A 15668-nucleotide genomic window follows, 5' to 3' on the forward strand; every position below is an offset into this window, starting at 1 on the left:
TTGTGGAAATGTGAAATTAATGTAGGAGAATATAACACATTAGATCTGGTAAAAGATAATACAAAGAAAAAAACATGCGTTTTTGTTTTTTTGTTCCATCTTTGAAATGTAAGAGAAAGGCCAAAATGTAATATTCCAGGTTAGGCGCAATTTAGATTTTGGCCACTAGAAAAGAAAAAGCACAACCATGAAAATCTTTCAAACAGGTCACTAAAGCAGAGCAAGAATGTTGTGGTATATTTCTCAAACTAGATTTTGGCCACGCAGTGTATGTGCAAAGTTTTAGACTGATTCAATGAACCATTGCATTTCTGTTCAAAATGTTGTATCAAGACAGCCCAAATGTGCCTAATTTGTTTATTAATACATTTTCAAGTTCATAACTGTGCACTCTCCTCAAACAATATCATGGTATTATTTCACTGTAATAGCTACTGTAAATTGGACAGTGCAGTTAGATTAACAAGAATTTAAGCTTTCTGCCCATATCAGATATGTCTATGTTCTCAGAAATGTTCTTACAACCTCATGCTAATCACATTAGCATACGTTAGCTCAACCGTCCCGCGGGGGGGACACCGATCCTGTAGAGGATATTATTATTAATCTCTTCCCTGTCTCTGGTGAAGAGAACCGTTAATCTGTAGTCTCTTCTGTTATTACTGAGGAGGAGGAGGAAGCAGGAGGGAGGGGGATCTGAGACAGACCTTGGGCCATTCATCCATCATAAATCCAGACATTAGCAGTTAGGTTTTAATAGTAAAGGGTACAGATGAGTGATCCTCAAACCTAGAGGCAGTGAGGATATTGAGTTTTTAAAAGTCACATTGTCTCAGTCAAACCCTGTTGTCTGTCAGACAGAGGAGAGAGAGAGAGAGAGAGAGAGAGAGACTGTTTCCTGCCTCATTTGTGTGTAGCTTTGATCCTGCAACTACCCACTGGGGAAAAACTGGTTGAATCAACATTGTTTCCATGCCATTTCAATCCAAAAAATCTGTGATGACTTTGAATCAACGTGGGAAACCAATGTTTAACCTAAATCCAATGACATGGTACATTTTTTTGTTGATTTCATGACGAATTCACGTTAGTTGACAACTCAACCAAATGTAAATCAAACTAGAAATTGAACTGCCATCCGTGCCCAGTGGGTAATGGTATTATGTACAAACCCCCTCTGTTCCAGTTATCACAGACAGACATCAGACGTCTTATTTACAAACACTGATGATTAGTCTGGAAGCAGGATGAAACAGTCAAGGGAGTCTTCTGTCAGGTGAATAAGAGAGAACAGAAAATACCATGACAGGTTACATACTCAAACAAATAAAGACTGCTGGAGGAAGATCTTGCAGTCAAATTGAAATGTTTTAGCAACATATCATTGTCTTGGGATCTACTGTTGAGTTTTTAGTGAAACGCACCCAGCCGGCCCAACGATACCTCTATGGTCTCACTATTAATGTGTTTCAGTCTAAATGACTCCCAGGGTCCTGTGGCAGAAACAACGCGGTGTGAACACTGATCTCTCCCAGGGTCTTATTCCCTTAACACAGATCACAGGGTCCATCTTCTGCCTCTCTGAGGTTCCCTTCAGAACACCAGCAATTAGCCGTCTGCTCTAAAGTCTCTTTCTTAATATCCACAGCTTCAGAAGGAAATACCTCAATACTTTACATCAATCACTGGGCCAGACGGTGGTTATAGAACAGACATGGTGGTGTCTCTCACTTAACCCTTAGGAGAGAGAGAGAGATAGTACCAGAGCATAGTATATCTTTCCATCAGACCTATGTATATTCTGCTGAGAGGGAAATATATATGAAACTTTTTCTCCTTTTTCTTCCCTGGTCGTTTGCCAAGTCCTTGAGAGAAGTGTCCTCTGACAGGGACAGTATGGACACACCTTCATTGCTACAGTACTGTATGTTGAGCTACGATGTTTTATTACCATGGCTGTATTCATCACTGTGGGACAGGCTGTGTCTCCAGAGAAGGAAACAGAGTCATTCTGCACTAAAACAGTCACTCAACTGTTCGACAGGCCCTGACTCTCACCCTAATACAGCCACCTTAGACAGGCCCTGTTGTAACTACATGAAGAATATCATGTTAACCCGTAAGCCAGATAATGTGCCTATTCCAAAAAATCTATTTTCAGGACCACAGAGAGCGCCCTCAACGTCCTGAAGAAATCACTCACAGAGTTCAGCACCACAGTAGTGGAGAGCGCCACTCTCTGCAAATGGGCTCTCTCTCCACCAATAGTTCCACGTTTTCAAGGTAATGTCACTTACACAAGTACAGTCAAATACTTTTCTTGCAAACTCTAAATCCAACAATGCAGTAATCAATATCAATGTAGTACTAACAATTACATAAGGTAGTACAAAAACACACAAGAAATTAAAATAAGAAATGAGAAGAACATAAGAAAGTAAGATAAAACAGAGGGGCAGCAGTGTAAAGGAAGATTATACATAAGTGTGTATGCGTGTGTGTAGAGTCAGTATAAATGTGTGTGGATGTTATGTGTGTCTTGGAGTGTCAGTGAGTGTGTAGAGTCCTGTGAGTGTGCATAGAGACAGTTCAACATTTTAAATAAATACAATGGTCAACTCAGTCCATGTAGCCATTTTTGTTAGATATTTAGCAGTCATTTGGCTTGGGGATAGAAACTGTTCAGGAGCCTGTTGGTGTCAGACTTGCCGTGCTTGCCGTGCGGATGCAGAGGGAACAGTCTATGGCTTGGGTGGCTGGAGTCTTTAACGATTTTCCGGCCCTTCCTTTCACATCACTTGTGACGGCAGGGAGCTGGGCCCCAATGATGTACTGGGCTGTCCGCACCACCCTCTGTAGTGTCAAGTGGTAAAGGGTGGTGCTGTTGCCATACCTAGCAGTGATGCATCCAGTCAAGATGCTCTCAATGGTGCAGCAGTAGATCTTTTTGAGGATTTGAGGGCTCATACCAAACTTTTTCAACCTCCTGAGGGGGAAGAGGCGATGTTGTGCCTTCTTCACGACTTCGCGTGTGTGTGGACCATTTTAAGTCCTTAGTGATTTGGGAACAAAGGAACTTGAAGCTCTCGACCGAATAGGGAATAAAACCTGATTTTATTTTAATCTGCAAGTACTGCTTCGGGACTCCTTATTATACACCACAGGCCCTGACTCTCATCCTAATAGAGCCCCCTAACCTTAAAAAGGGCCCTGTCTCTCACCCTGATACAGCCCTCTTATACATGGTGCCTCATTACACAATCATACAGTGAGGTGAATAATTAGCAGGATGTGATCCTGCTGAGAGGGGGAAGTATGCATGACACACACATACACACACACACACACACACACACACACACACACACACACACACACACACACACACACACACACACACACACACACACACACACACACACACGCATACTGTACACATACACACACACACACACACGCATACTGTACACATACACTCCATCCTAAATTAGTTCATTCCTCTGATTATACTCAAATCAACACAGAGTAATTACTGCTTGTCATGTAGTGTGTGTGTGTGTGTGTTTGACAATCGAAGTAAGAATAATCAAATGCCATATTTGTGTCACCCAGTATCACCCCAGTAGACTGCTGCTGGGTGTCCTGTCTGCTCTGCTCTGTCTCTAGAGTACTTTATAGAAGGAGATTACATCCCCAGATAGGTAGACAGAGGGACGGAGGGAGGGAGGGACATTTTTTAAAGATTGATGCATTATTGCATACTCCAAGCCTTGGCTGAAACAGGTCTTTTGAAATCCCAGTTCAACTGAAACAGGGCTGTTTAAATCCCAGTTCAACTGAAACAGGTCTGTTGAAATCCCTGATTCTACCTCCAGCTTGATAAATAAGTCATGCTAAGCTTTGCATCTCCAGGGGGACACGTTACTCTCACAGTCCTAGCTCTTCGATCCACAGATTGACGTTTAAATGGGTGCATTCCAATTACACAGCATCAGGTATCAGTCCCTATCATTTCAATCAACACCCACACACAAACACACTGAAGCTGTTGGTTTTAAATGAAACACTCTGGTAAGAAACACTACATACTTAAATACAGTGCATTACTACAGTACAGTACATACTGTTCCTTGACGTTAGTGTTCTATATTGAGTAAACTATGGAGGAACAGACTCACAGACAGGTGATATGCTGATAGACAGGAGAGAGGTTTGGGAGAGATCAATCAATCAATCAACTGTATTTTGTACATCAGCAGATGTCACAGAGTGCTTATAGAGAACCCAACCTAAAACCCCAAACAGCAAGCAATGCAGATGTAGAAGCACAGTGACTAGGAAAAACTCTCTAGAAAGGCAGGAACCTAGGAAGAAACCTAAAGAGGAACCAGGCTGTGAAAGGTGGCCAGTCCTCTTCTGGCTGTGCCGGGTGGAGATTATAAGAGTGCATGGCCATTAATGCCAAATCCTTCTTCAGATGTTCAAATGTTCATAGATGACCAGCAGTGTCAAATAATCATCACAGTTGTTGTAGAGGGAGCAACATGTCAGCACCTCAGGAGTAAATATCAGTTGGGTTTTCACAGCCCAAAATTCAGTGGTCGAGACAGCAGGTGAGGTAGAGGGAGAGAGAGAGGTAGAGAGAGAGAGAAAGAGGTAGAGAGAGAGGGAGAGAGAGAGAATGAAGTAGAGAGAGAAAGAGACAATGTTTAGCTAGGCAATGTTTTTGATGTGTGATGCAGCTGTGTGTGTAGGTGTGTGTCTAGGTGTGTGTGTTCGTGCATGCGTATGTGTGCATTTAATGATGTCTGAGAGTTTATCTAACTTGAGTTGTGCGTTTCTTCAAATCCATCCTTCACAAAAATAAAGTCATAGTTGCTATGACAACTGGTCCACCTTGAAACAGGCTTCTCACAGCTAACTGTAGAAATACAAGGAAATCAGCATGATGAGTGCTTTCAATGTCTTATGAAAGCTGTTAAAGGCACTTAGTTTCACTTCTTGATTGATAAACTCTAAAGAAGTTGTAGCTAGAGTACAGAAATACTGTCTTCAGGGACAAGTATCCACACACACACACACAGACAGACAAATGCGCACACATACACAAAACACACACACACATTGTACTCTCTTTGATCAGTGATTGCACCGTGTGTATGCGCGTGTGTGTTTGCACGTGTGCGTGCATGTGATGAGGGTCATGGCTTTGATCAATGATTGCATCAAGGGTGAGTATGTGTGTGGTTGGTTCGGGGGTGGGGGTTATGAAATCAGCGGCTGGACTCTCATTGTTGATTCTTTCTCTTGTCTCTCTCTCTCCAGGTGTGTGTGTGTGTGTGTGTAACATCATTGTTGAGACCAGAGAGCCTGCTGATCAGAAGCTACTGATACAAGGGTTACTGCTGAATGTCACACACCAATGAACACACTTTACAGAGGTACACACAGCTTTTACAGCTATGGAGGATTAAGGTTCATTCATCATCTGTCTGGTCTTTCTGAAGTCCTTATCTTCATGGTTTGAGTGTGAGTACGTTTTGAACTCTTAAGCACCGTTCATCTATATACACCTAGCCTTGGTGTAAACCCTTATCCTCCTCCCCTCCCCTCCCCTCTAGCATGGACTTCTCTAACTGTACAGAGGGGATCTTCTCCCTGGGCGATGGGAGTGAAGAGGTTTCTATAATCCCCCCAAGTAAGATCCTCCTCACCTTCACCCTGTCCCTGCTCGCTGTCATGACAACAGCCATCAACTCCCTGGTGATCACAGCCATCATCGTAACCAGGAAGTTGCATCACCCGGCCAACTACCTGATCTGCTCTCTGGCAGTGACAGACCTGTTGGTGGCCATCTTGGTCATGCCCTTCAGCATCCTCTACATACAGAGGTCATTACATAGATTCATTACTGCACAATTGATTGATTTGTCTTGCAGTATAAAGTGTCTTACAGCATTTCAGATGCCCATTTATGTTTAAAATACTTATTTTATCAAAGTATACAATGAGTGTACAAAACATTAAGAGCACCTTCCTAATATTGAGTTGCAACCCCCCATTTGCCCTCAGAACTCACTCAATTCGTTGGAGCATGGACACTATAAGGTGTTGAAAGCGTTCCACAGGGATGCTGGCCCATGTTGGCTCCAATGCTTCCCACAGTTGTGTCAAGTTGGCTGGATGTTCTTTGGGTGGTGGACCATTCTTGATACACATGGGAAACTGCTGAGCGTGAAAAACCCAGCAGAGTTGCAGTTCTTGACACAAACTGTGCGCCTGGCACCTGCTACCATACCCCCGTTCAAAGGTACTTACTTCTTTTGTCTTGATCATTCACCCTCTGAATGGCACACATACACAATACATGTCTCAATTATCTCAAGGCTTAAAAATCCTTCTGTAACCTGTCTCTTCCCCTTCATCTACACTGATTGAAGTGGATTTAACAAATTACATCAATAAGGGATCATAGCTTTTACCTGGATTCAACTGGCCAGTCTGTCATGGAAAGAGCAGGTGTTCTTAATGTTTTGTTCACTCAGTGTACAGTTTGTGAGCATAATAATAAAGTACTTAATAATGAAGTTCAGTAACAAACATAATCACTCTCATTATTCTGTCTGAATCCTCAGGGAGAGCTGGCAGATGGGAGAGGCCGTGTGTTACATGTGGCTGAGTGTTGACATCACCTGCTGCACCTGTTCCATCCTCCACCTGGCAGCCATCGCTCTAGACCGCTACCGGGCCATCACTGACGCCGTGGAGTATTCACGCAAACGCACTGGCCTCCGAGCTGGGATCACTGTTGGCGTGGTATGGTTTCTGTCCATCCTCATATCCCTTCCCCCTCTCCTGTGGAGGAACCATGGTGGGGAGCCAGAAGAGGACCAGTGTCTGATAACTCACCACCACATCGCCTTTACCCTCTACTCCACCCTGGGAGCCTTCTATATCCCCCTGCTCCTCATCCTCATCCTATACTACAAGATCTACAGAGCAGCTCAGACTCTGTACCTCCGCAGGGGGGCCAGCAGGGGGGCCAGCAGGGCCAGCCGACACTCCTCCATGGTCAACGGAACCACCCTCCCCTCCTGCCCCCCTGATGGGGGCCCCGACACCCTGAACCTCCAGGAGAAGTCCTACTCAGACCCCACCACAGAGGGAGACCGTGTGCGCATTACCGTAAAGAGTCCCCACAGCGAGTCGAGGCGGGAGCGTGAGTGTTCGTTGAGACGGCAGCGTATCTCAGGGACCAGGGAGCGACGTGCTGCATCTACGTTAGGACTGATACTGGGGGCCTTCGTGGTCTGCTGGCTGCCTTTCTTCCTGAAGGAGGTGATCGTCAACACGTGTGGCTCCTGCAGCACCTCCATGGAGCTGGCTGACTTCCTCACCTGGCTGGGGTACCTCAACTCCCTCATCAACCCTCTCATCTACACCATCTTCAATGAGGACTTTAAGAAGGCCTTCCAGAGATTGGTCAGGTGTAGGCATCGCCTCTGACACGGATGGAGAGGACACACATGCACACACACACAAAAACACGTGCACGGCGTTCAGTTGTGTTGGGCCCGGGATGGCATCTGATTGCCTGAGATCAGAGACTATCGACAAGAGACTTTAAATTATTAACCGGAGGAAATGGCCTTTAAGACTATGTCAAGACTATGAGACACTCCAGCCAGGTCAGTCTAATGGGACTGGCACATTGCTGAGGTCTGGAGGGAAGTTAGGAGGACCTCAGATCCATAAGAGTCTATTTATGGAGAGCCCTGCAATCATCATCTTCTTGTTTGTATGGGTTATTGACGTGGCCGGAATGGTGTTTCATGACATTGAAAGGACAATGTTTAAATGAACAGACTGAAACAGAATACAACTCAGAAAAGCTTACTATGGTGTTTCTGTCTGTTCTAGAACTATCAACCTCCCCAAGCTAGTCTGCTCTGAAATAAAACATATCAAAACAATATTTGTTATGGCCATTGTTTTTGTTTAACCTACCAAAGTAGTGATTAAAGATATTATGATAGTCAGTGTTGTTAATAAACTACAGTACATATTCCACTTATACAGTTCAACTTTGATCTTATATGCGGCATGGGTACTTTATATTCTGTGGTCTTTAATACAGAGACCTCTATAGCTGTATAGCTGATTAGGGAGGTAAGAGAGTTTTCCACCCGTAGCACAGCGAGCTCTGTTCCAGAACACTCCTAAGCACAGCAGGATAATGAGTGTGCACAGGAAGTGCTGGAAAACTCGTTATTTTACTCCCACTCATACACTTAGAATAGCACATATTTTCTTTACTGTAGGACCACATGGCATTTTTTGTGACGCAAATGTAGGGAGATTTGTTTTTTAAATTCATAACAAAATGATATAGTTTTAAAATGAGAACGTGATACAATGACACTAGAAAGAGGGGATGGCATGGTTTTATTGAACGTGCCTCCTCTCTGAAGGTACAATTCCATCAAACTGTGATTCCTACCTCCACACCCAGATGGTATCTACAGTATAGCAGGGTAGAGATGAGGTATTCTATGATTCATACAGTATGAATCATATCTCACCTTTAACCTGCTAAATACCATCTGTGTGGGGAACTAATATTACAATTTTACATCATTCTGAGGCAAGGGATAGCTGGTCTTAACAGTATCTGAATGTAGCCTATGCATGTGAGTTGATAAATCGACAGCATGTTGAACAGGTTGATAGATACATCCCAGCACTGAACACAGAAGGCTACAACAGCAGTGACCGTCCCACAGACAGCACAGGCACAGTCTCAGAATGGTTCTGTAATGGCGCCCTCCTCAGGACGAAAGAAGATTTTCAATTCCGGTTGATCAAAACTGCACAGAATTCAAACTAACAAGTTGACTGTGATTTTGTTTTGGAGTTTGTTGAACAACCATCCATCTGTGTGAAACCTCAAGATGAGCAACGAATCGTCAGAGAGCCATGTGGACGTTACTATTTAGAGGCTGAAAATAAAATATCTGGAGAGGAAACGGGTTAGTTTGCCTGCTTAGCTGTATTATTTAGCTAGCAGGATCACTCGTTACCAAGGGAACAAGCGCAACTAGCGAGCTAGCTATCTAGTTATATGAACATACTACTAGGTTTTGCACGTACATGCAGTGACTGAACATGCTATAGCTAACTATGAAGCTAACTATTGGCATATGATCGCTAGGTCTCTACAGTGGAAGACACTAACATGTTGAGCAGCAGAGAGTGGTGAAGTCCCCCAGGTCTAGACGAACCACCACTAGGAAGATGATAGGTTACAACGGAGCTGTTCCAGACTGTCACCAACCCAGGGGGGAGAGAGGTGAGGCAGCAGCTGTCATCCCCTGTCCTCTCTTCCTCCTGCCCCTCAGTGATGGGAAAGTACTACCAGGAGATGCTGCACATTTACGAACAACTACAGGCATAGCGTTTGAGCTAGCAACAGTTGTCGGTCCAGCTCCAGGACAGAAAACAGACCGCTAGAGCATGAGGAGGTACACACACACACACACACACACACACACACTTGAAGTGCAGTGTGTGAGTATAGTCAGAACCACACAGTGGTATTCAAACTTTTTCAGCAGGGACCCCAGACTTTCCCCAAAATGTTTTTGCAACCCCATCCCAAATCTAATAACACAACCTTAAAATCTGTATATTTAGATTTTTACATCAACAAATAACCTTAAATTTGTTGCATTTTCATCTCCTTATCAACATGAAATGAAAACAAATGATTGAAATTATCTTTCTCAAAAACATTTGTAAATTGGCCCATACGCCTTAAAATGTGTACATTTCGATTTTTACATCAACAAATAACCTTCGATTCATAGCATTTTCATCTCTTATCAAATGAAAAGAAAAAACATCTTTCTCAAAAACGTTTGTAAATTGTCCCATAGGCCTAAGTCTGTACTCTAACATTTTTGTTCCCCGTCCCAAAAAAAGCATAATGAAAACAATTTGTCTCCCCTCTGCAGGGTCACGGCCCCGATTTTGGATACCACTGCCCCAACCATACATAATGATGATGATGATGATGATGATGACAATGAGTGTTTCTGGTTGTCTCATTCTGCATGGCAGTGTAAGCCCTGCCCCTCTCAGGCTGCTGGCATTGCTATTGGACTGAGTTCTAGACGGACAGGCATTTTCTCCAGTAGCAAGAGACCGCTGGACAGCCCAGCAGCACACGTCTCCAGCTGTCTCTCTCGACGGGTGCTCTAAGGTGGGAGGACTGGACTAGGCCGGGGTGTTGGCAGTTGTTTTTGGTTGTTTAGCCATGTGTTTATGCTGTTATGATGTCCCAGGCTTTGTGTTGATCCTCTGTTTTGAGGTTTGTATTGTTTTGAGGTTTGTATTGTTTTGTTGTTTGTATTGTTTTGTTGTTTGTATTGTTTTGTTGATATTGTGTTGTCCTGTCTCTAGGTGTTGCCTCCGTTGGTAGAGCAGCTGCAGCAGGTCTCTGCATCATCAGACCCCTCTGTCACCCTGTCCCTGATCAAGTTTATATACTGGAGCCTGAGAGAGAGAGACAACAGCACACAGGTAATACACAACACTACACAATACAACACAACACAACACCACAAACAACATAAGATCATATTCTCCTCCCAGCTGTGATAAAGCCTTTGATTTAACGTCCAGTTGAGTTTCAACATTATTTTATTAAATCCTTTGTGTTGGACTGTGTCCTGTGCTGGCCTTGCCAGTATGTGGTTTATTAGTGTGGGGTACATTAGAACAGGCTGTGTGTGTGGCTGGGGAACAGACATCTCACTGACAGAGGCTCAGACCCTGCTGGATAGAATGGGCCCCAGCATCTCTGTCTGGTTCTCAATGAAAACATGCCCAGCCCAGTGAGTCAACAACCAGCATAGATGCCATCCCGGATCCAACGCAACGCAGAACTGAAACGTGTGTGTCTGTGCGTGTGTCTGTGTGTGTTTGTCAGGCAGTGTCAGGACAGCTATTTGACATGCTTGATGTTTAAACTGGAATCACATGGTGTAGTATTACTGCAACATGTTGAGTTTGAACCAGGAACAGGCCAGAAACATAATCTCTGTGGATTTAATTACAACGCCGGTCTCCCACTGACTGTGTGTGTGGGTGCATTTGTATTTGTGACTTTGTGTGCTTCTGTGTATGCAGCCCGTGGCTCTGTCGTCCACTCTGCGGCGTCTGGTGAAGAGGTATCCAGGGCTCCGACCCAGCAGCAGGACCCCAGCGGCCCCCTGAAGACCAGGACCCTCCCACCGTGTTGTGGTTTTCTTTTGGGAATGAATACAGGTTTATAATATACAGTTTTTTGTGTGACTATATAACTCATACTGTAGTACTGTGCTCTCTATGGGGAGCCGTGCAGGTTTCCATTAATCAATCAACCAACCAATCACTTTTTATTTGTATCATGCTTTTCAAAAATACATTGGTAAGCAAGTTTATAGCAGCAACCCAGACCTAAACCCCACAGTGCAAGCTCTCTGCCAGGTTGGCTCAGTTCTATGTCTGAATTGACATGAAATTGGTTTGTTCATATTGGAAGAATATTTCTTCGAAATGATGTTACCATGTCAGACAACGGTATCTGGCCTAAAAGCTTTTAACTGACTATAGAAACATTTCTGAACGAATAAAAAAACTGTCTGCATCAGAGCCAAAAAATCTCTCGCCACATTTGCTTACAAAGTTTTCTGGAAACCCAGACCCCTAAATTGGTTTGGACCAGAGAGAGAGAGACAGGCAGGCTTTGGGTCAGGGGGTTTCTGGTGTACCCTGGTGTAACCCTGCAGCCCAGTCCCCCACCCCCCTGGCCAAGCCAGTCACAGACTGCACAGTGCTGTGTGTCTGGAGAGCATCAGTGACACAGGCCTCATAAACATGTCTTCTCCGTAACCGTGGCCCAGTTTCCCAAAAGCATCTTAAGGCTAAGTTCATCCTTTGTTTCTGAAGTTGCACTTGACAGCTCTTGTTATTTACCAACTGCTCAGACCACTCCTAGATCCGCTAAGTGCATCGTTAGATCTATTTCCCCTACTGGGTCACTATACGTCCACTAAACATACGCTGAACCAAAATATAAACGCAACATGCAACAATTTCAAAGATTTTACTGCGTTACAATTCATGTAAGGAAATCATTCAATTGTGGAATGTAGTCCCACTCCTCTTCAATGGCTGTGCAAAGTTTCTGGATATTGGCGGGAACTGGAACACGCTGCCGTACACATCAATCCAGAGCATCCCAAACATCAATGGGTGACATGTCTGGTGATTATGCAGACCATGGAAGAACTGGGACATTATTCTGCTTCCAGGAATTGTGTACAGATACTTGCAACATGGGACCGTGCATTATTATGTTGGAACATGAGTTGATTGCGGCAGATGAATGGCACAACAATGGGCCTCAGGATCTCGTCGCGGTAAAATGCAATTGTCTTTGTTGTCCGTGGCTTATCCTGCCCATACCATAACCCCACTGCCACCATGAGGCTCTCTGTTCACAACGTTAACATCAGCAAACCACTCGCCCACACGATGCCATCTGCCCGGTACAGTTGAAACAAGGATTCATCCGTGACGCGAACACCTCTCCAGTGTGCCAGTGGCCATCGAAGGTGAGCATTTGCCCACTGAAATCGATTACGACACCAAAACTGCAGTCAGGTCAAGACCATGGTGAGGACGACGAACGTGCAGATGAGTTTCCCTGAGACGGTTTCTGACAATTTGTGCAGCAATTCTTTGGTTGTTAAAACCCACAGTTTCATCAGCTGTCCGGGTGGCTGGTCTCAGACGATCCCGCATGTGATGAAGCCAGATGTGGAGGTCCTGGGCTGGTGTGGTTACACATGGTCTGCGGTTGGGAGGCTGGTTGGACATACGGACAAATTCTCTAAAACGATTTTGGAGGTGGCTTACGGTATTGAAATTAACATTACATTCTCTGGCAACAGCTCTGGTAGACATTCCTGCAGTCAGCATGCCAATTGCACGCTTCATCAAAACTTGAGGCATCTGTGGCATTGTGCTATGTGACAAAACTGCACATTTTAGAGTGGCCTTTTATTGTCCCCAGCACAAGGTGCACCTGTGTAATGATCATGCTGTTTAATCAGCTTCTTGATATGCCACACCTGTCATGTGGATGGAAATGCTCAGTAAGAGGGAAGTAAACACTTTGTACACAACATTTTAGAGAAATAAGCTTTTTATGCGTATGGAACATTTCTGGGATTGTTTATTTCAGCTCATGAAACATGAGACCAACACGAGTGGGAGAGAGAGAGGGAGGGAGGGAGAGAGAGCGAGAGAGAGAGACGTGAAGGGCAGAGATATGAGTCTAGACTAGCAGTTTGTCAGGGCCACATTCAGAGTGTCACCTCCAGTAGGCTTTAAACGGAGCTGTTAACTGATCTCAAATGTGTGTTGGATTCAGGCTAAACGTTGAACATTGAGATATTAAAGACATTTTAGATCAGACGCATAGTATATAAAGGAGTGAGATCTATATAAAGACAGAGTGGCTGGGGAATGTGCTGGGTGGACGGGAGAGAGTCACGGGAGTGCGATAGATGTCCTCTCGTATCATCTGTGGATTAGGCGAAGGAGGGGTTGAGGTCAGGAGGTTAGGTCAGATCCCCTGAAGGGAGAAATAATGGTTATTTTATCCTGTTACCCTCTTCCTGTCAAACCATAAGCTGTAAGGATTGGAGAGAAGGAGGGGTGTCTAAAGTGGAGTGTATATACAGTTGAAGTAGGAAGTCTACATACACTTAGGTTGGAGTCATTAAAACTCGTTTTTCAACCACTCCACACATTTTTTGTTAACAAACTATTGTTTTGGCAAGTTGGTTAGGACATCTACATTGTGCATGACACAGGTAATTGTTCCAACAATTGTTTATAGACAGATTATTTCACTTATATTTCACTGTATCACAATTCCAGTGGGTCAGAAGTTTACATACACTAAGTTGACTGTGCCTTTAAATTGCTTGGAAAATTCCAGAAAATGATGTCATGGCTTTAGAAGCTTCTGATAGGCTAATTGACATAATTTGAGTCAATTGGAGGTGTACCTGTGGACGTATTTCAAGGCCTACCTTCAAACTCAGTGCCTCTTTGCTTGACATCATGGGGAAATCTAAAGAAATCAGACACAAATTGTAGACCTCCACAAGTCTGGTTCATCCTTGGGAGCAATTTCCAAACGTCTGAAGGTACCACGTTCACCTGTACAAACAATAGTACGCAAGTATAAACCCCATGGGACCACGCAGCCGTCATACCGCTCAGGAAGGAGACACGTTCTGTCTCCTAGAGATCAACGTACTTTGGTGCGAAAAGTGCAAATCAATCCCAGAACAACAGCAAAGGACCTTGTGAAGATGCTGGAGGAAACAGGTAAAAAAGTATCTATATTCACAGTAAAACGAGTCCTATATCGACATAACCTGAAAGGCCACTCGGCAAGGAAGAAGCCACTGCTCCAAAACCACCATAAAAAAGCCAGACTACAGTTTGCAACTGCACATGGGGACAAAGATCGTACTTTTTGGAGAAATGTCCTCTGGTCTGATGAAACAAAAATAGAACTGTTTGGCCATAATGACCATCGTTATGTTTGGAGGAAAAAGGGGGAGGCTTGCAAGCCGAAGAACACCATCCCAACCATGAAGCATGGGGGTGGCAGCATCATGTTGTGGGGGTGCTTTGATGCAGGAGGGACTGGTGCACTTCACAAAATAGATGGCATCATGAGGGAGGAAAATGATGCGGATATATTGAAGCAACATCTCAAGAAATCAGTCAGGAAGTTTAAGCTTGGTCGCAAATGGGTCTTCCAAGTGGACAATGACCTCAAGCATACTTCCAAAGTTGTGCAAAATGGCTTAAGGACAACAAAGTCAAGGTACTGGAGTGGCCATCACAAAGCCCTGACCTTAATCCTGTAGAAAATGTGTGGGCAGAACAGAAAAAGCGTGTGTGAGCAAGGAGGCCTACAAACCTGACTCAGTTACACCAGCTCTGTCAGGAGGAATGGGCCAAAATTCACCCAGGTTATTGTGGGAAGCTTGTGGAAGGCTACCCAAAATGTTGACCCAAGTTAAACAATTTAAAGGCAATGCTACCAAATACTAATTGAGTGTATGTAAACTTCTGACCCACTGGGAATGTGATGAAAGAAATAAAATCTGAAATAAATCATTCTCTCTACTATTCTGACATTTCACATTCTTAAAATAAAGTGGTGATCCTTACTGACTTAAGACAGAGAATTTTTACTCGGATTAAATGACAGGAATTGTGAAAAACTGAGTTTAAATGTATTTGGCTAAGGTGTATGCAAACCTCCGACTTCAACTGTATACTTGTGATGGTGAGAAATGTTTTTTTTGTCTGAATACAGCTGTGTCGACCCTTTGGGAAGAATTAAACTTGGTTAAGCTTTTCTAGTATCCGTGAGTTATTTACTCTGAACTTAGAACCTAACATGTGTAATGCCTATTTCAGACAGAAGATGTGGTATGTTACCTGTAAATATAAGGCAATGTTTTTATTGCCCCCTTTTAAACAGCCCCTTATATTACCGCTTTCTTGCATGTATACGCTTTTACATGTCA

The 15668-nt window shown here is 43.9% G+C and overlaps 1 protein-coding gene and 1 long non-coding RNA gene across 2 annotated transcripts; both read left to right on the forward strand.

Moving 5' to 3' along the window:
- The first annotated feature begins 5314 nt into the window (after positions 1-5314).
- On the forward strand, positions 5315-7938 carry LOC106582204 (5-hydroxytryptamine receptor 1F). Its single transcript, XM_014165045.3, has 2 exons — positions 5315-5891; positions 6636-7938. The coding sequence occupies exons 1-2, from the start codon at positions 5623-5625 to the stop codon at positions 7504-7506; spliced, it is 1140 nt and encodes a 379-aa protein (XP_014020520.1). The 5' UTR covers positions 5315-5622; the 3' UTR covers positions 7507-7938.
- A 2090-nt stretch (positions 7939-10028) lies between these two features.
- On the forward strand, positions 10029-15367 carry LOC106582224 (uncharacterized). The gene is made up of 3 exons (XR_001323253.3): positions 10029-10261; positions 10462-10581; positions 11191-15367. It is a non-coding gene; the product is annotated as an uncharacterized LOC106582224 (long non-coding RNA).
- Positions 15368-15668: the final 301 nt, after the last annotated feature.

The sequence above is a fragment of the Salmo salar genome, chromosome 21 (assembly GCF_965601325.2).
Source record: "Salmo salar chromosome 21, fSalSal1, whole genome shotgun sequence".
Taxonomy (NCBI): domain Eukaryota; kingdom Metazoa; phylum Chordata; class Actinopteri; order Salmoniformes; family Salmonidae; genus Salmo; species Salmo salar.

Coding starts and splice junctions, on each gene's coding strand:
- LOC106582204 (XM_014165045.3), top strand. CDS start 5,623: ATGGACTTCTCTAACTGTACAGAGGGGATCTTCTCCCTGGGCGATGGG. Junction 5,892..6,635: donor AGCATCCTCTACATACAGAG/GTCATTACATAG, acceptor CTGAATCCTCAG/GGAGAGCTGGCAGATGGGAG.